At 38.4% G+C, this 26,862-nt stretch overlaps 1 protein-coding gene across 2 annotated transcripts in view; it reads left to right on the forward strand.

Annotated features, from left to right (window-relative positions):
• Positions 1-26,862, forward strand: part of LOC132500294 (cytochrome b5 reductase 4) — an 87,143-nt gene that overhangs the window by 52,188 nt on the left and 8,093 nt on the right. For both annotated transcript variants that reach the window (XM_060115257.1, XM_060115258.1), the window contains 6 exons: positions 1,433-1,465; positions 3,640-3,762; positions 16,881-17,021; positions 18,595-18,747; positions 21,737-21,887; positions 22,197-22,283. In XM_060115257.1, coding sequence (XP_059971240.1) covers positions 1,433-1,465; positions 3,640-3,762; positions 16,881-17,021; positions 18,595-18,747; positions 21,737-21,887; positions 22,197-22,283 — 688 coding nt within the window. The remainder of the gene's footprint in view (positions 1-1,432; positions 1,466-3,639; positions 3,763-16,880; positions 17,022-18,594; positions 18,748-21,736; positions 21,888-22,196; positions 22,284-26,862) is intronic.

Consider the following 26,862-nt stretch of genomic DNA (forward strand, 5'->3'; position numbering starts at 1 on the left):
CAAGGTTATACTGTACCCCTCAGCTGCCTGTCCCTTCATGGGCAAAGACCTACCATACAGTTCACTTCTGTCTGTTTTGAGAGGTTACGGATCTATCGGGAAAGAAATCAGGACTAAAATCTAGAATCAAGGTAGCAGATTCTTAATCCATTTCTCACCCATGATGACTCTAGGAGTTCATCCTTTTCTCCTTTAAAGAAGGTAATGTTATTCTAGTTAGAAAGTAGAAATGAAACAAACCAAAACAGCAAGAAGAAAACTGTATTTTAAGCACACATTCTTATGTAAAGAACGTTTCATTTACTTTTTCGAAACAGAATGAAATTCTCCAGGCCTCAGATGACTTGCGATTCAGCTCATGGCTTTACCATATTAATGAAGGACCTTTAGTCCTGAATTTGATTGGAGTTGATAAATGTTTTTTCCTTCTTATTTTCCCCCATTCATTAATCAACCTCAAATCTTAAACATTTCTTCTAGAAATACATGCTACCCTATTTTGTGCTAGCATAAGATCTAATATATATTGCCTCTTAGGGAGAGTTTTAATCAAAAACTCAGATGTCTAGAAAAGTATACATTATTCATTAGCTCTGTCATGATTTTTCTTTAAGGAAGACCTCTGTGTCAGCATTTATTACGTTTCAAATACTTCATGGCTAGTTCTGTTCACACTGTAGCTAACTGTATCTTGCACACATATAAACAACAAACAAAAATTCCACAGTCAAAAATGTGAAACCCCTGGTTGCTAATATTAGATCGAAAGGACTAAAATAATGCCGAATCTTAAGTTCCACGTAACTATATTAACACAGTGAACTTTAGAGCAGATGTTTGTAAAAATACTTCTTGTATCTCCCCCTTCTGGAATGAGGTTCCATAATAGCAGGGATTTTTCTCTTTTACTCACTGTGATAACTGTAACACCTGGAAAGTGCATAACACGCATAGATGCCCAATAATTTTCTTTTTCAATAACTGAATGAATATTCAACTTAGAGAACAGTAAGAAAGGAAACGCTGGACTAGACCCAGTCCCGGCCTGTATTCACACGCGCACGTGCACACCCTGGAGTATGTGTGTTTCACGTGCTATCTCTCCCTGCCTTGCTCCCTTCTTGGTTTGTAGCATTGTCAATCTGGGACTATCCTTGCACCAGTGTGGGTTATCCACCTGTGGGCAATTGAGTATTTTCTCCTTAATTAATAGGGAGAGAAATGGAAAAATTGAAGATACATATTTAAGTAATTTGTCTCAAAACATTGTATACAGTATTTTGGTTGTGTTCAGTTTCTTTCTTTTGATTTCTCAGGATTTGTTTGAGAGATGTGAAATGGTGCATGAAAGAACCATTTAAATGATCTTATATGGTGTTTGTAGACCATAGGAACTGAAGTTGGATCTTAACTGAAATTTTTTTTTCTCCAGCCCTAAGTCATGAGATTCAGGAAGATTTTTCTGGTAAGCTACCCAAAATAATTTATCTATGTACATATACACACACACGTATACATACACACACACATTGGGGGGCGTGGACAGCATTTGTCTTATTATTCATGTGTATATTTTCATGTTGCAGACAAGGACATGATGTTTTCTATATAAGCAAGTACATTAATTTTTAATGTACTCGTTTCCCTCTGGTTTCAGTTCCCCCTACGCCTTTTTTCTTTCCCCCTTTTTTTTTTTTTGGCGTTACGCGGGCCTCTCACTGTTGTGGCCTCTCCCGTTGCGGAGCACAGGCTCCGGACGTGCAGGCTCAGCGGCCATGGCTCATGGGCCCAGCCGCTCCGTGGCATGTGGGATCTTCCCGGACCGGGGCACGAACCCATGTCCCCTGCATCGGCAGGCGGACTCTCAACCACTGCGCCACCAGGGAAGCCCTCTTTCCCCTTTTTCATCTCATCTCTTTGCCCTTTCCTTTTCCTCTCCTTAGGAAAAAAACATCCGGTCCCCATTCTTCCTTCTGGCCCTACTCCTGACATGCAGCTTGTAAAAATATACTTGACCAGACCAGACAAATTTTTCTTAGGTGTATATATTCACATATTTAATATTGACAGAGCACATTAAATTATGACTATTTCTGCATGTAAATACACAAAGTGGATTTTACACAGCTGTTTAGCAATAGAAGACTCATCAAAGAATGGTGGTTTCTTGTTTTTTGTGTTTAGCTTTATTGAAATATAATTGACAAAATTACAATATATTTAAAGATTTAGAGTGTACAATGTTATGATTTGATAAAGGTATATGCTGTGAAAAGATTCACACAATCAAATTAATTAACACATCTATCACCTCACATATTTTCCTTTGTGTGTGTGTGTGTGTGTGTGTGTGTGTGTGTCTATGCGTATGAACACAAGTTCTGTTGTCTTAGCAAATTTCAATTATACAAGACAGTGTCATCAACTGTCGTCACCATGTTATTCATTAGATCCTCAGACTTTATTCATCTTGTAGCTAGAAGTTTGTACCCTTTTATCAAGCTCTCTCTATTCCCCCCTCCCCCCGCCCCAACTCCTGGCACTATTTTGCTACTCTCTGTTTCTATGAGTGTGACTTTTTTTTTAAATTCTACATATAAGTGATACCATGCACTATTTGTCTTCTCTGTCTTATTTATTTCACTTAATATAATGCCCGCTAGATTTATCATATGTTGTTGCAAGTGGCAGGATTCCTTCCTTTTTTTAAGGCTGAATGATGTTCCATTCTATATTCATATATACATGTGGTTTCTTGTTTTAAAGGACTGTCAGGGTACCTTACACCGGTTCTATACCTTCCCTTTTCTTTATACCATAGTAAGTTCTGTAAATTGTATAAATTAAGCTCTTTAAAGTCAAGGACTTCTTATGTTTGTTAAGCTTCAAATCAGTGCTCATTGAATTGAATTTATTTGATTAACCTGTGTTTAAAAGTTGTTAAATTGCTACTGAATTACGTGTTTACAGTGAGGAAGGACATTGTTTCTAAAGACAAAAGGAAATATACTTCAGATCTTTAAAAGTACATTCAATTCATAAAATTTAATCAGTTTTAAAAGTTTATTTTATTATTGTACTCATGTATTCTAAACTATTTTAAACATTCAAAAATAAAAAGAGAAACTAAAAGATTTTTAATTATCAAAGATTGACATGCACTTTACTGGGATTCATTCTCCTGAAGCTTTTTCTGTGTTTATTAGGCTCAATATTGGTTTACTGAATTCACTCATAAGAACCCCTCAGATCCCAAGAAAAGTTAAAAGAGTATAAATTAAATTTGCTTTTGTGGATCCATTCAATGGCTAATTTGTATATTTAAGTTTTTTTTTTAAACTATGTGTTAATTAGTTGCCATGGCTCTATTTGAGCTTGTATGAAAACTAGCATTATGTTTGGCCCTTGATAAATTAATTTGAAAGAAGTTAATCTGCATCTAACATAAACTGGATTTAATGCCATATAAGGCATAAACAATTTTGAATGAACATGTACACAAAATTTTATTTATCTCACAAATGCTCAGTGTCATTCATATCTGATTGGGACATTTGGGTTGTTTGAGAAAGATTGGTTTAAAAGTAAAACCTTATATTTAATATCAATTAATACAAATGCAATTTATCTTCTTTTCAGTGCGAGTTGTTGAGAATGTGGGAAAAATAGAGATTGTCCTGAAGAAAAAAGAGACTACTTCTTGGAAATGCCTTGGTCATCCCCTGGAGAATCATAATTCACTTATTCCAAAGAAAGATCCAGGTAGGCTGTGCTACTTCCTATTTTGAGTCCTGGGTTAATGAACATGTTGTATCAGTGGCTCAGTTGTATCAGATTTTACACGGCCACTTGCAGTGAGCCAAAGGGTCCTTGTATCTCTCTGTATGGAGTTGAAAGGGACATTGTGTCTGTTATCCTCTTTTTTTTTTTTTAAGCAGAAATTAAATTTCTGACTCTGCTATCTAATGTTTAGACATAACAAAGGTCATTAGGTAATGATACCTAAATGTAGAAACCCACTCAAACTCTTGTCCAACCATTCACTCCTTGAGGTTTTTTTTTTTTTTATAAAAGGTGCAAAAACAAGTTAAGTTTGTGCCTTGTAGGCATATCTAGTTTTTTTCTGTTAGAGAAGGCACATTTACTGTCTCTCTGCTCACCTAAACCAGTTTCTGAGTTTATTCCTAAAGGATGATGCCATTCATTTCCTTCCTTTCTTTCTTTTTTAAAGCTTTTTATGTAACTATAACATTTACAGGCAAAGGTGCATATTACAAGTGTTCTACTTGATGAATTTTCACAAAGTGAACGCACTCCATGTTTTCTCTTTGGAAACTGGTAGGATTTGCCTCTTCCAAGTGTTTTGAAATTTCACGATTTGATATACCTTAATGGGGGGTCTGCTTTCAACTTCTGTGGCGAATGTTCATCCTCTTTGCTAATATTTCCATTATGGAAACTTAAGACCCTCAGGCCTGGGGAATACTGATATTTCTTCCCTCCATGGTCTGTTCTACTTTCTAGAAATAGTCTTACTTTAAGCCTTCTTAACCAGTTCTCTAATTAGCTTGTCCTTTCTCTCTCATTTTCAATTTTGTCCTGTTCTTCTACTTTTTGGGAGATTTCTTCAGCTGTGTCTTCCAGCTCTGCTGTTGTGTTGCTCATTTCTACTCTCATATTTTTAACTTTGGAGAACTCTTTTGATTTTTGTTCCTTTGTTTTAGCATCCTATTTTCTGTCTTCTCTTTTTAAGAATTATACTGTTTGAGAGTTTTTGTCTCCCTGTGTAGCCTCTGTTCCTACAGTTTATTTAATTTGGTCTGTCTTTCATATTAGATGCTTTCTTTGAAGGTCTGCTGATCCTTGCCCATCTGCTCGTACTTCAGGGTGGAACTCTAAAAGCTGACTGGAAACTCTGTGCATGTGGGTGTGGCTTGTTGACAGTAGTATTTACTATGTGGCTGGATGGTTTCTTCGGGAAAAGTCTGATGCCAATATTTTGTCAGAGTCTCTAGGGTAAACAGTCTTCTACCTTGCATCCAGCATTTCAGAAGTTATAAGGGAAAAGAAGGCTGGGATATCTGTAAACTTAATTTCCTTTTTTTTTTTTTTTTTTTTTTGCCTAGTATACTATATTAGTCTACTAAGGCTGCTGTGAAAAAGTACCACAGACTTGGTGGCCTAACAACAGAAAGTTATTTTCTCACAGTCTGAAGGCTAGAAGTCTGAGACTCAGGTGCTGGCAGGGTTGACTTCTCCTGAGGCCCCTCCTTGGCTTACAGATGGCTGTGTTCACATGGTCTTCCATCTGCGTCCCTACTGCCTCTTCTTATAAGGACGTCAGTCACATCGGATTAGGGACCACCCTAATGACCTCATTTTAACTTACTTTTTAAAAGACCCTGTCTCCAAATATAGTCACTTTCTGGGGTACTGGGGGCTATGACTTTAACGTTGAAAATTGAGGGGGACACAGTTCAGCCTATAACATATACCCAATCTAGAGACCCTTTGTTTTGCCCTCTACGGAGAGAGCAAAATTATGATACTTTGCCAGAATAGGAGAGAATCAGTCCTGTGGCCGTGTGAAGTAGGGGAGGACTTCAGAAAGCAGGGGAGGCGGTATCTAGGCTTCTTCAATGAACTTTCTTCCAGAAAATGGTTTTAGCTCTGCCTTCACTCTGATTCTAGATACTTGGTCCTGCCAATTTCTGAGCCTCAAAGGGATCTCATATTACAGATGGGTTGATTCTTGGCTTTTTGTTTGTCTAGCTTAGGATTTAGCTTTATGGAGTCTACTGAGTCAGTTACCAGTCGTCTCTTTGCTTTGTCAGCTCCCAAACTTCTTTTGCTTTTTTATTTCTGTTCTTATTGTCCTTGCAGGCTAGGCCTTAAAAAAAGAACCACACACACAGAAAAAAAAAACATCTTTGCTGTTATTTTAGGGAGGGGTTAGAAGAAACTAACTGCATGTATTCAGTTTAGCATCTTTAAATATTTAAAATTATAAAAATATATTTGTGGATAGTATTTTAATTTTCAGAAAAATATCACATAGCTGTATTTTGAGTACATACTGTGTGTAGAAGGCTATTTTAGGTATTGTGGTATGAAACAAATAAAAGGCATCAGAAATTATTTTCCCAGGCGGAAGAAAGAACATACACAAACATGAGACTGAAGAATACTTGTATCAAGAAATAGGCCAGTAAGAGCAAGTTACATAGTGCAAACTTGAATGTATTGTAAGGTTACCTTAAGTGAACAAACAGATGCAGATGAATTTGACCTTAAATGACTCTCCATCAATGAAGGAGGTGAATATCAAGCAATGTTTTGAAAGTGGCTTTAAAGAAACCCAAAAAAACTATGAAGGGCTTTCCAGGTATCATTACTGGGTACTTATTGTGCCAGACCTTTTGCAGGTGGTAGAGAAAGAAAATGTAAGCTAAATGTGGGAAAGTTCAAATAGAGCCATTTTCCCAGAGCAGGAGGTCTCAATTGTGTGGTATAAGGTAGGGAGAGAGAACATAGAGGAATAACTGAGTGATGTAGCAGATCAGAAGAGAATAGGTAAAAGACAGTGAAAATGAAAAGAGATATTATTAAAGTGAAATCTGTTGCCCTGAAATTATCCGACTCTCTAGTGATTGGAAAATCATAGCAAACCAGGTAAAAGCTAAGTCCTAGAAATAAATGAGACTGAGAACCCAGGCTGACCTCCATTTGGAAATAGAATGAACATTGCTCAAGTATTCTTTTCTATAATTTCCTGAGGCTTTCCATGAACTCTTTCATCCCTGCCATAAATTTTGGCTTGAATCATGAACCATCGTAGTTCGCTTTAGCTTTCTTGTCTGAAATTAGAGCCATGCATGTATTTTTCAGTGAATTAGATTTTCCACTTTGGAAAATGACTCAAAGTTTAGGGGATTTTTTTGTTTGTTTGTTTGACAGAATTAGCATAGATAACTTCTTGTTCGTCCTTTCTCTTCCTTAAATCATGACAAAAACTATAGGTTATTTTCCACACTAGCAAAGCTGAATATTTACATGATCAGAGTATTATGATTAACTTGTTGTCAGTAGCTTCAAATGTTCAGTCTATCACGTAGCTCCTTGGTTTTCAAGGAGGTTTTCATGCTGGCTTCCTCTTACTGAAATTTCTTAGTTTAAAAATTTAAGTTTGAAAATAAGCATGTAAGTTGTGTGTAAGTGCACTACCTTCTCATGTCAAATCTAAAATTTACTTACACAAAAGATTCAAATGTAGCAAAGAACATAATCAGAGAAGAGAAACTACTTCGTTTTTACCTTTAATCCAGCTGTAATAGTTAGTAAATTAAATTATATGACTGGAACCAAACTACCATTTGTAACTTGGGTGCTTCCAATTATTTTCTTCTTCCCAAAGATGAATAGATGAAGATTATGAGTGTGTAGTGTGTGTGTGTGTGTGTGTGTGTGTGATGACTAACAAACTTGTGTCTATTAAGAGTCAGAAGCTAATAGATAATTGGATTGCTACTTCTGTATCCAACCTAAAGTTTATTTTAATTGTGATTGCCTTTAATATGGGAACTTAGATCACCAGACAAAGGCAGTTATACAGATTTGCCAACAAACAACTCAGTAAATGAATATTGGGATCCAAAATTATAAACAAGATTTTTAAAAATTGTGTCATAATTGTGATATGTCAGCAGCTGTTTATAAACCTCTAGGTTAAATATATATAGAATCTATAACTGTCTTTATAATTCAAGTTGAACTGTATGAAGTCACTGATATTTATTTTTCAACCTAGAAAAATGGCAGTTTCTCATTATTTGAACTATACTTTCATCAGGGCTTCCTAACTGCTCACACCATATGCGCGCGCATGCACACACACTGAACTACTGTCTGTAGGTGTAAATGTGCTTGTCAGCACTCTGTGAGCAGTCACTTAATGGAGGCTTTCTGTGGAGCCTGTGATTCTGCAGGCAAGCTGTTCGCCGCCACAGTGAACCACAGCTCTTGTTGCAGGGGTAGAAAGATCTTACTGCCCTCACCCCTCCCCTCCCCTTCCTTGCCTGCGCATCCGTGTTTCTTTGCTGCCTAAAACAAGCTTCAGAATTACTGGAAAAGAAGAAAATACTGGGGATAGCAAATAGAAACTTCATTGTGCTTTGTTCTCTTAAACTGTCTGCTCAGTCCCACAGGTGTAGAGTTGTTGCTTGCACAGTAACTATAAGATACTTTGGCATTTTGCTGTCTTCTTATTTCTAGCAGAATGGCCTGACTATGAAGAGACACAGAATAGATGGGGCAGGCTGTAAATGAGTAAGAAATTATTTACTATATTAAAAGGTAGAATAGAAGAAGTTTAAAAACTTAGAATTCAGGCAGTTCAGGCACTTCAGTGTATAATGTTGGCTGAATTATTAGTTACAGAACTGAGGAAAAGTGATAAGCACAGGAATGTTCAAATCTAGTGACAACCTTGCTATGATGTGGACCCCATTGTCTAAGGGCCCCATTGAATCTAGTCTTGGAGAAAGAGCTTCCTTTCTCCTAATTTAATGCTAATATTTAACTCTATAAAATCCTCACTTTGAAAGAAGGATTCAACTCACATCAGTCTAGGTGAGGTAGTAAAAGACCTGAATACACTTGAGGTGTATATATATTTTTACAATAATTTTTTATGTCTTTTTTAATAAATTTATTTATTTAACTTATTTATTTTTGGCTGCGTTGGGTCTTCGTTGCTGTGTGCGGGCTTTCTCTAGTTGTGGCGAGCAGGGGCCACTCTTCGTTGAGGTGCGCAGGCTTCTCATTGCGGTGGCTTCTCGTTGCGGAGCGTGGGCTCTAGGCACGTGGGCTTCAGTAGTTGTGGCACGTGGGCTCAGTAGCTGTGGCTTGCGGGCTGTAGAGTGCACGCTCTGTAGTTGTGGCACACGGGCTTAGTTGCTCCATGGCATGTGGGATCTTCCTGGACCAGGGCTCAAACCCGTGTCCCCTGCATTGGCAGGCGGATTCCTAACCACTGTGCCAGCAGGGAAGCCCACTTTAGGTATATTTTTAACAGTAATAGTTAAAACAGAAAGGAATCTATGCTTCATTGTCAATTTACTAATACTGCTTCATTAGGTTGTACCCCAGTATATGGAAAAATGTGTGCCCTTACACATTTATCATCCTAGTGTTTGAAGCTGTGTTATGAGCGTATTCTTATTCATATATTCAGGAGTGGTTTGGGTGAGGATGATAAAACTATACTACTAGAGTTTAAGTGGAAGTCTTACCAAAGTTAGTGGAAAGGCTGAATAATTTTTAAAAACAGCAAAATAAATGCAATTACATAATACTTTTAAAAGTATATAATAACTAAAACTTTGTTGTTTCTTCAGCATAGGAAGGTATTCTAGTGACTTCCTGGGTTTGAGTTATTTTATCCATAGTCAGAAATGTTAGATATTTGTACAGTTCTTGAAAATAGTTTGTTCTCAAGTGTTCTGCAGACCTCTGCTCTACCAACTGAGCTATTGAAGGCTCCGCTTGTTCGCAGGTGTTCTGAACATCATCCCTGCGCACAAGTTCATTGCTCATCAAGGTCACTGTCTTGGCAGAAACAGCCAGCCAGCAAGGCTAAATCAGGATGACCCCCTGCTGTATGAACTGTGACATTCTGTAAAGGAAAAACTCAGATTTTTCTTTCCTGTGTAGGAAGAAAACGCCCTCCCTCCCTACTGTCTTTGTCTCCTATGTGTCTCCTTTTTTTTTTTTTTTTTTTTTTTTTTTTTTTTGCGGTATGCAGGCCTCCCACTGTTGTGGCCTCCCCCGTTGCGGAGCACAGGCTCCGGACGCGCAGGCTCAGCGGCCATGGCTCACGGGCCCAGCCGCTCCGCGGCATGTGGGATCCTCCCGGACCGGGGCACGAACCTGTGTCCCCTGCCTCGGCAGGCGGACTCTCAACCACTTGCGCCACCGGGGAGGCCCCTATGTGTCTCCTTTACTAGAACGCTTCACTCCTGACACTTCTGGTCCCAAATACATGGAGATTTTCCTCCACAGCAAGCAGTTCTTTGCAGTACCAGCTGGTGTCTTACAAGTTAACTCAGTTCTGACACTGTCTACCTGGAGACACCATCGGATCCCACAGGTTAAGGGCTCAGTCCCACATGATCCCTACCCCCGTCCCCCAACACACACACACACTTCAGACGCCAGTGGCAAGCCCAGGTTACCACCCGTCCTTCTGACCAACTGGCTATAGATGGGAGGTTCCAAAGACCCCTTCCCTGGGCTTGATCAGTTTGCTAGAGTAGATCGCATATGATAAAGGATACAGGTGAATATCCAGATGGAAGAGATGCAGAGGGTGAGAGAAGGTCTGGGAGGGTCCTGAGCACAGGAACGTCTGTCCGTGGGGAGTTGAGGTCTGTCACCCTCCCAGTGTTGATGTGTTTGCCCACCTGGAAGCTCTTTAAACCCCGTGCTATTGGGAGTTTATGGAGGTTCCTCACGTAGGCATGGTCAGTTATTAACTTCATTTCCAGCCCCTCTCTCCTCTCCAGAGGGTGGGACGTGGGGCTGGAAATTCCAAACTTCTATCAGAGCTGAGTCTTTCTGGTGACCGGCGCTCATCCAGGAGCCCAGCCAGAGTCACCTCATGAGGACAAAAATGTTCCTGGTTCTCTTATTACGTAGGAATTTACAAGGGATAAGCTATGAAATTAGAGCCATGCATGTATTTTTTTAGGAATCCCGTGTTAGAGATGAGGGTCAAAGACAAATACAGTGCTTCCCCCTTTATTTGTGGTGTTGCTTTCTGAGGTTTCACTTACCACAGTCAGTCGTGGTCCAGAAATATTAAATGAAAAATTCCAGAAATAAGCAATTCATAAGTTTTAAATTGTGCACCGTTCTAAGTAGTGTAATGAAATCTCAAGGTGTCCCGCTGGGGACGTGAATCATCCCTTTGTCCAGCGCATCCCACCCGTTGGTCACTTGGTAGCCTTCCGGGTTATCAGATCAACTGTCGCGGGATCACACAGTGCTTGTGTTCAGGTCACCTTTATTTTACTTAGTCATGGCCCCAAAGCACAAGGGAAGTGATGCTGGCAATTCCAGAATGCCAAAGAGAAGCCATAAATTGCTTCCTTTAAGTGAAAGGGTGAAAGTTCTTGTCTTAACAAGGAAAGGAAAAGAAAAATCAAATTATGAGGTTGCTAAGATCTACCATGAGAACAAATCTTCTCTGTGAAATTGTGAAGAAGGAAAAAGGAATCCGTGCTAGATTTTTTCTTTTTTTTTGTGGTTCGCGGACCTCTCACTGCTGTGGCCTCTCCCGCTGCGGAGCACAGGCTCCGGACGCGCAGGCTCAGCGGCCATGGCTCACGGGCCCAGCCGCTTCGCAGCACATGGGATCTTCCCGGACCGGGGCACGAACTGCGTCCCCTGCATCGGCAGGCGGACTCTCAACCACTGCGCCACCAGGGAAGCCCCCATGCTAGTTCTGCTGTTGTACTTTAAACTGCAAAAGTTACTGCCACAGTTCATGATAAGTACTTAGTTAAGGTGAAAATGGCATTAAGTTTGTACAGTAAGATATTTTGAGGGAGACAGACCACATTCACATAACTTTTATTATGGCATATTGTTATAATTGTTCTATTTTATTATCAGTTATTGTTGTTAATCTCTTACCATGACTAATTTATAAATTACAACTGTATAATATGTACATATATATAGGAAACCCCAGAAGTTTCAGGCATCCACTGGGGGCCTTGGGATGTATCCCCCATGGATAAGGGGGAACTACTGTGTAAAGGACAAGAGATGCTCCTTCTGTTCTTATCACGTAGGATATTATAAGAGTTTTAGGAACTCTGTGCCAGGAACCGGGGGCAGAGGCCAATATATAGATTTTCTCTTATCTCACAGCCCAGCCCTGGTCTCTGGCCGTGAACCATGTATATCAAATGATACACAGCTAAGAAGAAACCGGCGCTTTACTAGAATCTCATTCAGTCATTAATAGCTCTCCAGTCCATCAGCACATCATATGAAAAATGTCTCCCAGGGCAAGGCCCCTCAAGTGTGCAGCCTTTCTATTCAACCTTAATAGGTTCCAGAAACCGGAGTGGTCTCAGCAACATATGGCTTCACCCTTTCAGGCATCTGATAAAATTGAGCTAAGAGACAATATCATGTCTTGCTCTGAGCCTCTTCCAAGGTGTTAATGTAATATTGGATTTCCCTCCTTACATAACCCAGTTTCTAAATGGAATGTCTATTGAATTGAATGGCTGTAGGTTGTGGGTTTTTCTGCGTGGACATATCTAGGTATGTATATCAATACATCTTAAAGTATTGTAGATGTTAGTATTGATGTTTGGGGTTATTTATTTTCCATTGGAGCATTTTTTAATTGTGTAGTTCCACTAACTGGTTGCTCTATGTTGGTTCAGGAAGATCTTAGAGGAAGACATGAGTAAAGGTAGATTGCAAATTAGGACGTAAGTAAATCATACAGGTTTCCCCACTATCCAAAAGTAGAGCCTTCCTATGGAATCTTTCCTAAGTGGAAATGGTGTAAAGGGAAGAAGCAGTTACCCTAGGACACATCTAGCTCACGGAGGCACAAGGTAAACTGAGACGAAGCGCAGATGCTCACAGGCACAGTTCAAAGTTATGGCGGCTTGATGCTGAGATGCTGAGTGTAGCTCCTGGGGAAGGAGCTTGGGGTGCTACTCTCTCTGCTCGGGGTGCACGCTGCCTCCGTAACAGCTCACTGCAAAACAAATGCTGAATGCTATTTTCCCTTTTCACCGTTTTTCATAAAAGTGAAAATCCTCTTTGGATTTCTTTCAGTTAGGAAAAACAGGTACTAATGTAGATTTTTCATAAAAGGTAAGCGGCGTAAAGGGAAATTTCGAAAAGCAGGGGACACCTGTATTTAGTTAATTGAAAGTAGTAAAGAGTGCTAAGAAAACCTGTGGTTGATCAGAACGGTAGGAATTGGGGATGTTGAAGAAGAGATGTACCTGGTATGGATGGTGACTTGCTGAACTGGTTCCTTAATTTGGACATTAAATAGTTAGTAGGGAGTTGTAAAGGGTGGAGGGATAATCTATAAACATTTATGCTTGAACTGATGGGGTCAAAATTAGGAGGAAGATGCTAAAGAACGATGTACTGTTCTAGAACGATGATTCTCAAACTTTTTGAACAAGGCCGATGAGTTGGGGCGAGAAACTCTCATAACTTGTTGCCTCATCCCACATCTCAAGCGACTCTGTGATCTTGGGCAAGCCGTTTAACTTCTGTAAGCCCCTGCTTCCAGCAGGGAAAATGAGAGTGGATAGGTGCTTTAAAAGTGTACTGGGGGAATTCCAGTGGTTAGGACTCTGAACTTCCACTGCAGCGGGCACAGGTTCCATCCCTGGTGTGGGAACTGAGGTCCCGCATGCCGCGTAGCATGGCCAGAAAAACAAAAAGTGTACTAGGAGCAGGAAGGATCTGAAGGACAGGTTGAAGGCAGTATGGACTCCCAGTCCAGTGCTCTCTTTCACGTCTCTCTCCCACTGAGCTTTGTCTTTATTTTAGCCTGTGAAAGTCTACTCTTTAGAAGGAAAGTTATAGTTTCTTTTCAACAAGAAGAAAAAAGGATACCCAAATTATCATATTATCCTCAGCATTTCAGTGTTACACTGAATGTCTCAATATTATATGTATGTTATTAAAAGAAGTTAATGTGGGATTAACATATACACACCACTGTATGTAAAATAGGTAAACAGCAAGGACCTCTACTACATAGCATAGAGAAATATATTCAATATCTTGCAATCTATAATGGAAAAGAACCTGAAAAAGAAAGAATGTGTGTTTTGTGTGTGTGTGTGTGTGTGTGTGTATTTATAACTGAATCACTTTGCTGTACACCTGAAACATTGAAGAACAACTATACTTCAATAAAAAAATAAAGATTAAAAAAAAAGAACTGAGGTTTCTGGGCAGACAGTTTTCTGTCTTATGTTTTTGTTTCACCATCTCATATTTATTTTCAGTTTCTCATTTTCTTGCATAATTATGCTTATAAAACCAAAAACCTGACACTTCAATACAGGCATTATCCAGACTGAAGTTGTCAGTGTATCTGCTTTATACTCCTTTTCCCCCATTTTTCAGGTCCATGCCTGTGACACTTCTCTCCTCAGTGCAACTGAAAGACAAAACCATTCTTAAAATTTCCGTAAGACTTTTAGAACCTATTGTTAGCACGTCCTTGTGAAATTATGGCAGTTTTATTGGTAAAATGTTGAAATTATCTCAGTGGTGTTAAACAGCAGGAATACTGTGTTAATTCTCTAACAAGGAAAGCCAGTCAGTCACTGGAACCCAGAGTTTCCTTGTGTTTTAAGTAGTCAAAGAGGTGCATACTTACTGTAGAAAATCCTTTCTGGTAAAGGCTAGAAGTGAAACTGTCAGGAGGGGCACCTGCCCTGGACTCCGTGCTTGTAGGAAAACACAAGGGCTCTCCTCCGGCCGCACTGCTCCCACGGGATGAGGAGTGAGCAAGGTGAAGAATTATCCACCTGGAGTTCAGGCTCTTTCCTTCACCACTGCCCTCCAGGTATCTGGAGCCCCAGAATTCCCTGCCCAAATGGCCCCAAATCCGCTTCTATCCAAGAAGTAGCCAAGGCTGTTTATGGAGAGAGCATGTAGATGAGCCTTAACATATGGGCTGGTGCACCCACACCTGCACAAGGCTCCACTCAGGGTCAGACAGTGGGGCTGAGAAGAGGGGGGTCAGGCCATAGGCAGTCAAGGGAGTGCGGCTCTCATCCCTCCGCCATCTTCCTGCATGGAACTCTGAGGAGTTGAAGAATCCTGAATTCGAACCTAGCCTTCTAGGACATTATCAAAGTATATTTCAAGGTACAACATAGAACATATTTTATTTAGCAGTTATTTGTCTGATTTATAACTTGCATGTATTTAGACATATAGATGGGGGTCTCATATTGTATTACCACTCTGGGTCCCAGGAAGGTCTAGAGGAAGGGATAAGGAGATCGTTTGAACCTCCATTTCTTTTCTTTAATTTCTTTTTTTTTTTTTAGGGCTGAAAGGTTTTATTTTCAGCTTTGTCGTCTTTGACTTTCAGGCTTCTCTTATTTTCTTTCTTTTTTTTTTTCACATCTTTATTGGACTATAATTGCTTAACAATGATGTGTTAGTTGCTGCTTTATAACAAAATGAATCAGTTATACATATACATATGTTCCCATATCCCCTCCCTCTTGCGTCTCCCTCCCACCCTTCCTATCCCACCCCTCCAGGCAGTCACAAAGCACCGAGCTGATCTCCCTGTGCTATGCGGCTGCTTCCCACTAGCTATCTACCTTACGTTTGGTAGTGTATATATGTCCATGCCTCTCTTTCGCTTTGTCACAGCTTACCTTCATTTCTTCTTGGGGGTGAGCCTAGGTCCTCTGATCCTTCGTCGGTCCAGTAAGGCCTTCTGGGATAACTCTGGGGCGGTACCCTTAGCTGTAACCTGGTCTAAGCTTTGCCCTGGCAATGATGCACTCTTAAGTTTATGTGCATACCGAGCTACCATGGTGACAGATGGTAAGATTTAGTGACCAGGATCTTTGGGAGCAAAAGGGACAAGGGAAGAAAAGAATTGGATGACACTGTGGCCAAAATGATTTCTTAGGATTCTATGTGAATTTTAGTTTTCCAGTAACCATTCCATTATTCGATGTAGGACCTTCACATCCTGAGGTCTGGAGTAAATCTTTTTGCACCTACTTAAATATTTTTAGGTTAAAAAAAAGAGCATAATTAGGGTAATAAGATACTTTATTAGGATTAATTCCTGACACCTCTGTAAATGCTGTTTTATAAAAGAGAGGAAATTATGAAACAAAGTCTACTCTGGCATGCTGTTTACATCCGAAAGAAAATTTACAAGTGAAAATATTCATGCTTTCAGAACTTCTGTAACAAGATCTTCCAATCCAAGTGGTATTATTTTGCTCTGTATACAAATAATATTTCCTGAGCTTAGGGTATTAATTTCAAATATTTCCCATATTTATAGAAATACTTGATTCCTTTTGTTTATTTGTATTTTAGTACCACAAACTTGGCATCTTCAGTTTTTCACTTAAATTAATTTTCCAGATAATCAGAACTTACACCCTTAAACCTAAGCTTATTTTTTGTTTTAGTCATTTTTTGACCATTGAAATGTTGTATAATTCATATATATATATGAATTTTGTTTGTGTATATATAATACACATGTACAGAGACACAAGAATGTATATTTTTCCTGCCTTTATCAAAGAAATATTTCTAAGTTATTGAATAGTGCTGGTATTGTTAAACCTTAAATATTTGAGTTTCAGGACTTTTCCATTCTGTAAGAAAAGAATTTAGAATGAGTTTGTTGATTATCAAATATTTTTCACATCTACAATTTAATTATATAGCTGTTATAGGCTTAAAGGATGGAATTATTTTAAAAAGTAAATTTAAGAAGAAATAAACTAGACTTTAATTTCTTAGACTATAATGGTTTTAACATGCTATAACAACAAACATGAGAAAATAACACTCATTTTGTAGAGCTTATTTTTCAAATTACAGAAGTACTTACAGGTTTTAGAAAATGGATATCACAGGAAATAAAATGAAAAAAACTAACACTGAGATTTTCAAAATACTGACGAATGTTTAAAATGTCATAGGCCTGTTAGTGAAGCTCAAGCTCACTGAAGAGCAAAAGCTGAGCCTGTGTTTTTGCGTGGTAGGTCTGAGGGTACTTCTTATTTAATTTATTCATCACTAAGAGAACATGGATCACTTTCTAGGTTTGTACTACAGAAAGTGCCAGTTAATTTCCAAGGAAGATGTGACTCACGGTACGAAGCTTTTCTGCTTGATGCTTCCACCAAGCACACATCTTCAGGTGCCAGCTGGGCATCATGTTTACTTCAAGCTAACTATTACAGGTAAGGCAAGCAGAGGCTTTGCGGAAACATTTTCTTCTTTTATAAGCAGTTCGGAATCAGTACTAATCTCTCGAGGAAGTGCCCATTTAGGTGATAAATAAAATGTTTCTGGGCAGCTAGACTTCGTGATAGCCAGATTCTAGGTTTGTGGATGCAGTGATCCTACATGTGGGAACTATAGCTGTGCTGCATCACTGTATGAACAAAGAAATGACCACTAGTCACAGAGATAGTGCCACCAGCATTGTAATTTATTACTAACAAAGCCTTAAAGGAAAGAGGTGAGGGAGCACACAGCTGGTCTTCCGTGAAGACAACTGCCAGAAACACACACTAACGTCTCTTATTTAGCCACTTTCGGGTCTGTCATTTATGAAGTTGAATTTATAAAACTGAAAATGAGTGGATGATTATAAATGATCTCCTTGCATGTGCCACTAGTATAAGAAGCTCTGTAAATATACTCCTAACTGTGTAAATTCTTTTTCCCTCATTTTCGTCTTGAAATTACCTCATTTACTTGTTTTAAGTACCTTTCTTACCGATGTCTGACATCTTCTTAGTCTTTTGAAACTGCAGAAGATAACACTCCTAGCCTTTCCAGCAATCAGCCTCACAGACTTACCAGCCAGGATTTGGTGACTATGGTTTATTATGATGGCGCTGTTCAGTTTTTCTCTTCATCATCACTAATGCCAAGTTATCATTCAATAGCTGGTATCTTCCCCAGTGTGGTTATTGTCAATGTATTATAATTTACACATAGATTAATTTTTGTATATGTGATGGAACCTTGTATAAAATTTTGGTCTTTCAAACATGTGGTGACTCCTCTTTCTTTGGAATTTGGCTAGCTAAAATATGACTTCTTATTTACCCTGTTTTTTATTATTATATTCTTAGAAGTAGTTGGATTAACATTCTTTTCAGTTACCAAAGTAATATATAAAATATTAAATTGTTAAAACAATTTGAAATATATAAAGTAAAAAGTGAAATTCTTCCCTTCCTGGAACTCAAATGATCCCACTGGCCATCGGAATCCATTGTTAAAAATTTGGTGTATGGGGACTTCCCTGGTGGTCCAGTGGCTAAGACTGCGTGCTTCCACTTCAGGGGGCATGGGTTTGATCCCTGATCAGAGAACTAAGATCCCGTGTGCCGTGTGGTGAGGCAAAAAATAAATAAAATAAAATAAAATCTTTAAAAAATTTGGTGTATAATTAAAATTATTATGTAAGTACCTTCTTGCATCTCTGTTAACTTTTAATGCCATTTTTGTTGTGGCCTATTACAAAGCTTACATGCTGATGGTGTAGATGGTTGTCTAAGTTTATTAACATAAAACCCCATCACCTTATGCCACGCTTAATAAAAACAGATTATTTATATTATGGGTAGATTACTGATTTGCTAAAATTATCTCAGCACACATAGGTTTACATATAGAACATAGAATTAAGTTTACATTAAGTGCACAGTTTTAAATATATACTGATAGCATCATAAAATTTGTATGCTTCATCTTCATTTAGATTTTAGATTTGAATTTCTTTGTTGTGACTTTTTCCAGGTACTGAAATTGTGAAGCCATATACACCCGTATCTGATTCCTTATTCTCAGAGTTCAAGGAACCAGTTTTTCCCAACAATAAATACATCTACTTTTTGATCAAAATCTACCCTGCTGGACTCTTTACACCAGAGCTTGATCATCTTCAGATTGGTTAGTATATATTTTTTTAACCTAGATTGTGTTCTGGATTGGATCACATGTTACACTTTCTTTTAGTTATTTCCCTGTGGGAGTCTGTCAGATATCTTAAACTCATCATGTCTGCCACCAGTCATGTTCTCTTAGTCCCACCAACCTATCCTTGCTTCCATATTCCTCATCTGCTATTTGCAGCATCACTGTACATCTTCGACCCAATCTGGAGACTCGAGTCATCCCTGAGTCCTCCCATTTTCTCCCTCCCAATCCAGTCAGTCACTAAGTTTTATTGAGTCTACCTCTCAGTGACTTTTTAATCTTTCTTTTCTATCCCTTCTGCCACCTTCTTAGATCAAGCCTTCATCATTTCTCTCTTAATCTGTAATTGGTCTCTCTCAGTTGCCTCTAACTGGTATCTTTCTATTAATCTGCATTTTCCAGTTCTTTTTCCATACTGACTTGATGATAGCTTTAATCATGTTGCTCTGCAGCTTTGACGCCTTAGATGGGTCTCCATTACCTGAGTAGCACTAGTATTTTGTACAGTGAGAGGTGAAGCTGGAAAAAGCATCCAAGTCTTTGCAGGCCATGAAGAGGACTTAATCAGTTGTCCAGAAGTTTGTCATCCTCATTCTTAGGTGCTTGAGTTTTTTAGAATGCCTCTCTCTACCTGTCAAGTACCTTTTTAAAAATATTTTTTAAAAATATCGCTTACTTTATGAAGCCTCCCTCCTCTTCTGCACCCCTCGGTAACTAACACTTTGTTCATTGATCTAGGATAAGAATAAATAATATTCCTTCTTTACAGGACTTTGAGTTTAAGGATAGATATGTCTTATCTTTGTATTTTCCATACCCAGCAAGGCAGTTAGCGCCTAACAGGCTCTCAATAAAAGTACTTGGAAAGAATTAATAAAGGGACTATAATGAAACCTACTAATATTTAGAGACCGCCCCCCTTCCTGTTTCTACTCCTTTGTCTGTCTTCAACTTTTCACTGCCTTTTGCCTAACAATAAAAGAGCTCTTCCCCTTTTAAGACAGTATTAGCAGTAATATTGAGTGAAGTAGATCAATAAAATTTGGAAATAGAGGAAATTTGCTGCTGTCTGAAAGTTAAGCTCAGCAGTCTACATATAATAGATGTGATGAGTCATCTTTGGTTACATAAATCAAAATATTGAACATAAATGTGAACCTAAAGAATTCTGGAATACCTACAGATCTAGTGAAGGTGATATCACCTTGTGAAGGGCTGACAACATGACTGTAATATAGCAGCTGGAAACTTAACTGATGGTATTATAACCTATCCATAGAGATTGTGTAGCAGAGAGAAGGGTGGAGAGTCAGCACAGAGCATGGAAAGGAAAGCCAGAATAGCAAGATCAGTGTTTTTTCATCTTCATCTAGGGGAACTAGTCATGGCACAGATACTGGTGCCACTTAGAGGGTTGTACACTGGCATGGCAGTGGTAACTCATGAAGTCTCATGATGGCCTATGTGAGCTACCCTATAAATTATCCACTTCTTTGTTTCAATTCCATGTTCATCAAGCAACTTTTAAAGGATTATTTTGTCCTTCCAAATGTTCCAAATGTTTGGTCTTCCAATACTGGGAATGAGACACCCTGGAGATGCCCTTCCAATACTGGGAATGAGATGCCTTCATGAGAGCAGTGATAACTCATGAAGCCTCATTATGGCCTATGTGAGCTACCCTATAAAATTATCCACTTCTTTGTTTCAATTCCATGTTCATCAGGTAACTTTTAAACGATTATTTTGCCCTTCTAAATGTTCCAAATATTTGGTCTTCCAATACTGGGAATGAGATGCCCTGGATGGGGGCGGGTAATGCACAGGTCACTAGATGCAGGTAGTCAGGCTGAAAATCCATTGCCATTCTGGAATGTGTGCTTTAATCTCTTGTGAACTTCATTAGCATCAAGTCCTTGCCTGAGTGTAATCAATTTTACGGCATTGGAAGGACTGGACTGTGGACAAAAGTTATCAAGTTAATATCATTCTGTGAGGCTGCTTTAGTAAACAACCAGCTGACTTTTTCCTGAGGATGTTCTGATCTTATGGTCCCTTTCAAACTATAACAAGGAGCTTCTGTTACTTTCTAATGTTTAACTCATCAATTACTACAACAGTCTTACTATCCTGCCATTGACAAAAAAGGGAAAAATTATGAGCATCCAAACATTTAAAAATAAACCAGAGCATTTGAAATTGTTTTTAAAATAAGGTCAGCTTTATTTTGTATTTTTAAAGTTACATTGAAAATTTCTGAAATGTCCTAAAGACATTATATGAGTGGTACATAGTGATTATATCAACTTCATAGCAGAAAAGGGTTTATTCAACTGTTTTGATTGAAAATTTGGAAGTAGCATGCCCCGAGTACGGTTTCTGATCTTGATTTGTCTTTATGGGAATTAAATGCAGAACAGCTCTTGTTTTAATTGATAGGTATTTTCAGAGATTTGATGGAGGCAAAGTTAGCACACTTACAACATAAGATATTAGAATACATTTCCATTTCAATTTTCTCTCCTACTACGCTTATTACTGTGGTTAAGAATCAGTATGTAAGTAGTGAATGTGTATTTTCCGCCCTATACTGTGCAAGACAGGTATACTCGGACTCTGCTTTTGAAGTGCCTAGTTTTAGTTTAGCAATCAAGCCTTTATTGATAATTTGTAGTTAAATATTTGGCAGTAGTTTGTATGTTAGAGACTCCAGCTGATTTGGGAAAATAATATTGGGAAATGAGTATAATGAAATCTCATTATTAATTTGATTATAATGATAATTTGAGTATAATGACATACTTGGGAGCCTAGTGAGTATTCTCAAAACCCCTTACATTCCTTAAAAACTGAGATGTAGTCTGATAATTATGCAACCTATTTCTCCTAGTGTTCTTAATTCAGCTAGGTTAACGGTCTCAGTTTTTTTTTTTCCTGATTTTATGTATATTTCATTGTTTAGGAGATTATGTTTCTGTAAGCAATCCCGAGGGCAATTTTAAAATATCCCAGTTCCAAGACTTGGAAGATCTCTTTTTATTGGCAGCGGGAACAGGCTTCACACCAATGGTTAAAGTACTGAGTTATGCTTTGACTAATATACCCAGTCTCAGGTATGTCATTTTGTCTTTAATTACTACCCCTTGTAAGACTGCTAGATTAGTAGAAGGTATTCTAAATCGATTAAATACTTAGTGGACCTCAACAGACATGTTATCCCTCAGTCGTCATTTCTCACTCTTCTTTCTCCCTTCCAAGCTGTTTTATTTACTTGGTTCCTTTATTTTTGGTATTTTTGGTTACCTAGTTGGCACGAAAAAAACATTCATGCTAGTTCACTTTTAGACTTTCCATTCATGCATATTTTTAATTCTATAATCGAAATAGTACTTTTTGAGTTGTTTTTGTTTTTTTCTTTTAAGGAAAGTGAAGCTGATGTTCTTCAATAAAACAGAGGATGACATAATTTGGAGAAGCCAATTGGAGAAATTAGCATTTAAGGATAAAAGGTATAAAAGTGATATTAGCTCTGTTTTTAAATATTCATACAGGTTTAGTCCGTTGATACTCTGCCTCCTTTGGTTGGAGTTTTTAACTGACCAGGAAACTCCTTCAAACAAAAATAATCACTAATTCTCTTAAAAAAAAAAAACTAAAAAACTAAATGTAAGTAATGTTAAGTAATGTCAGTACACCTCCCCCAAAGAAATAGTTTGATAAGGTCAATGTGACATCAAATATTTATCAATAAAATATATACTGGGCTTTATGTTTATGTTATGTTGTTTATACTCAGTTAGGTTTCGTTGAAAATGATCCAGTGTAGCCAATTTAATTGGTAGGTAATTCAAGATTTTCTTGTTATAATGGGGACAAATCAAATAAATCTGGTGAGATAGGTTAAGCAAAAATAAACATGTTTTTTTCCTGCAGGATTTCTTAGAGCCTTTGCTATGCCAGTGTCCACTGTGACTTTCCAAGAAGGGGATTCCTTCTGCATTGTTTAGCAAGATTCTCTTCATTTTTGTTCGTTTACATTAACACGTATTAAATATCACTAGTGGTCCTCAGTACACACTTTGGGACATGCTGGTTTAGGTAATAGAAAAGAGTCTGAATCAGGCTGAATTCAGTGGTAAAACGAGGCAGCAAGGACAGCAAGGCGGCAGTTTGTTTCATTGAAAAAAGAGCCCTAGGACAGTCCAAGGACGTGAGATAATTTAAACACACATATGCCCCATCTCCCCTAAGGAGATATGAAAGCAGTTGGAAATTCAAGACAAAATTTTCAGAAGAAGAATGAGTTGGCCAAGCTGTCCTATTTCTGAAGCATTTTTGTAATCATTAAAAACTGTTTCTAAGAATTGCAGAACTTCCTAAGTCATACAGAATATCTGACGTAAGTATTTATGTTTATGACAGTATGGTGGAGATAAAGTTCTAGACATTTTAAAAGTTAAAGACCTCATTAATTCAGCTGTCCCAGGGGCTCCAGGTTCTTCTGAATATTTTCTGAACATCCTCACTAAGGTGATGCCGTGGTTCCTTCTAGTTTTTTCCTTCCTGTTGTCTCCCATCCTCCCCCTCTTTCTCTTTTAGTAAATAATTTGCACAAATGAAGGACGACCTGAATTTAATTATCGAAGTGTTTTCTTACATACTTAAAACATAAACCTAAGAATATGTACTAAAGTAGTTGCACGGCAATTTAGAGCATCATTTAAAGAAATAGAAATTCCTGGGTTTTTCAAGTGTCTTTTTCACTGATTTTCAAAGTCGAAAATCAGAAGCAGCATTTATCAAAAAGCCTAAAGACCTAAATTCTGGTTTTCAGTCTACCCTTTACTAGCTTGAAACTGTATTCAAAAATTACGTAGCTCTGTGGGCCTGTCCCTTTATTTTCAAAATAGAATAATGACATCTTTCCTACTTACTTCATAAGCCTGTTGTGAGGACTAGAGAAGATAGTACAGATGCTTGGAAATTGTGAAGGCCTGCCTCAGATATTTGGGTTGCTGTTATGAAGGACCTCTCTCTGTATACATGTGTTCTTGTATTGACTGTTTGAGCTCCTGCTTCCTAAGCAAGCATTTAAAAGACTTTAAGCAGACATAGCTACACTTTTTTAGCTAGGTTTTTTTTAAAAAGTATTTCTGGCAGTTTTGGGACATGGTATTCTTCAAGGTAGTTTGCTTGTACAAGAAAAATTCATTTACTATTATTTCAGCAAACAGACATTGTACTCTTAGTCTATCCATTGATGTTAAACTCGACATAAGAAGTAACGTGTATGTGTATAACTGAATCACTTTGTTTTACACCTGAAACTAATACAACGTTGTTAATCAACTATACTCCAATATAAAATAAAAAGTTAAAAAAAATTTAAAAATAGAAAGAATTGGTGGAAAGGCATGTGTTGACAGCTTCTGAACATGAAGTGCCCTTTAACAATGTCCTCTGTGTGTTTTGTTTTGTCTCGCTTGGTCCAAGTAATTTGGGTTGGTGGAATTGCATAGGCTGCAGGATTGAGGATGAGGAAAGGCCCCTTTTTTTCACTTCTGGATGACTGGCTCTAAGTGAGTGAGGCGCTCCAGTTTGCTGGGAGAAGTGAGTGTTTGCCTCTGGCCGGCCTTTATCCTCTCTCTTCTGCTCGCTCGCTCTCTCCCGGCTCTCACCCGCCTGCTCCCGCTACTGTGCGCTCTCTGCTCCCTCCTTTTCCTTCCACTTTCCGGAGGTAGAGGGCTGGGGGCCCTCTACTGGCACTGACTTCCATCATCGGATAATCTGTGCCCCCCTGGAGACTCGGGGTCAGACCCTCACTGGAAAACACAAAGGCCTTGGGGTCAGACCCTCAATGGGAAACACAGAGGCCTTGTGTATGTACATGGCTTTGGAACATTTGTCAGGAACCTTCCATATTCTCAGGTTTTATGCAGATAAAGGAGAAACCTAGCCTTAAAGGTTTACTGATGGCTGTCGGTAGTACTGTTCATTCAGAGTGTAATTGTTGAGTCCCATACATAGAAGGAAAGTGAAAGTTCAAATTTAATATAAGGTAGTTTTAATTTGTCACATCTGTCATTTAGTTAACATTTAAGGCTTAATTTTTTTTATCTGTTAAACCACCCTTTCCTACGTCTTGACTCTCCTATGTCACTGCTCGTTCTAGTAATAAAGGTTCTGATGGCAGAATGTGAAACTTGAACACATCTCCTTGGTTAAATTATTATTGGATTGTGACTAATAAAAACAATAAGTTCTATAGTTAAAACAAATGAAATACCTTACTCTCTGTAGGATTAGGACACAGCTTTCCATTCAATCCTTTGCGGAACAAGGAGGGATAGGAAAAATGTATACTGAGACTGGTGTATTATCTAATATTTTCATTTTCAGCAAGCATGCTGTGCTTGTCCTCAGAGTTTATCCAAATAATATAGTTAGCAAAGGAAATTCTTCGAAACATTGTTGTATGATGGAAACTTACTAACCTGTGACCTCGGGCAAGTCACTTGATCTGACGGAGCTTCAGTTTTTCCTTCTGTAGAACAGTGACATCAATATCTCCGTCATAGGGTTGTTTGGGAGTGGGGGCCATGAGGTAGCGGATGTGGGTGCCTCACCCAGAATTAGCATATTTGTAACATTCATTTACTCATGAATTTCCTGTGAGCGTCTCCCAGGTGCCTGTATGGGCGTATAACAGGGAACAGGATATTGTGTTGGCTTATCTTCTCATGCAGTCCAAGGGATGGATCTCTTCATTTTCCCATGTTGCTGAACTTAACAGAATTGCCGAAAATAGGTAGACCATTTGTACTCTTTCAGGATGTTTCTGTTTCAAATCAGTTTTCATGTCATTAAGCATAAAATTTCAATGGAAAAAAAAAGTTAGCTTGCCTGAATTTTATCCAAATATTTTATTACACTTGACTGTTAACTCCAGTAGAAGGTAAATAGGTACAGCAGCAGGTATAGCTAATTACTATGTAAACTGAAATCCAAATTAAATTTCACTTACCTCTGTCTCGACTACTGAGCAGTGTTATGAGGCCTGGTTGACTCAGTCTTACATGCTGGTACTCCCCCCTCCCCCAGTAGAATGCACCCGCTCTGAGTTCTCTGCTTTTGCAGAATTCTTTTTGAGGTGCAGGACAGTTTGACAGCGAGATTGACTTCTGGATGGCATTTTGTAATATATAAATATAAGAAGTATTTTCCTTCTCTTTCAAAGCAGTCATGTTTGAAGATAATAACCTTATTTTAGTAAAGTTATTAGCATATTCTTTTCAATAAATAGTAGAATTTGATGATTTGCTGATTTTCCCCGTTTATAAAGTTAATACGTATTTGTATAGAAAAATATATAAGGGAAAAGATCACCCATAATCTTACCATCCAAGGAACAACATTATGGTTTGTATCTTTCCATTCTCTTTCTCTCTCTTTCTCTACCTCTCTCTCTCACAGACACATACACACATACACGCACACACGCACTTATATGCTTAAATGCACACATTATTTTTGTTTTGTATTTTTAAATAATGTGGCCATACTGACTATACTTTTTATAACTACATTTTTAGTGAATTGTGCGTATTCTATGCATAGAATACTTTCAACCTGTGGCTCTCGACCTAGAGTGATTCTGTTTCTCCCCGCCCGACACCCTGACACCCTAGGGGACATTTATGTCTCGAAACGTTTTTGATCGTAACAACTGATGGAAGGGGCTCCCCTGGCACCTAGTGGGTAGAGACTGTTAAGAGCCTCCAGTGCACAAGACGGCACAGGACAGCAAAGAATTGTCCTGCCCAAACTGCCAGTAGTGCTAGTTGGGAAAACGCGCACTACACCGTGATTTTTAATAGCTGCATTGTATGTGGTCATTGAGTTCATACCATCGTTTGTTTAACCAACCCTCTACTGTTTGACAAAGTGAGTACAGATTTTTCGGTACCTCTCTAACTATGCAGGATAAAGATTCACCAGAAGAATCACTAAGTCAAAGTGTACCAAGGCCTATTGATCCATTTTGACAATAGCCTCTCGAAAGGTAAAATTTTTCTATATTCTGGCGTC

This window comes from Mesoplodon densirostris, chromosome 12, assembly GCF_025265405.1.
Source record: "Mesoplodon densirostris isolate mMesDen1 chromosome 12, mMesDen1 primary haplotype, whole genome shotgun sequence".
Lineage (NCBI taxonomy): Eukaryota > Metazoa > Chordata > Mammalia > Artiodactyla > Ziphiidae > Mesoplodon > Mesoplodon densirostris.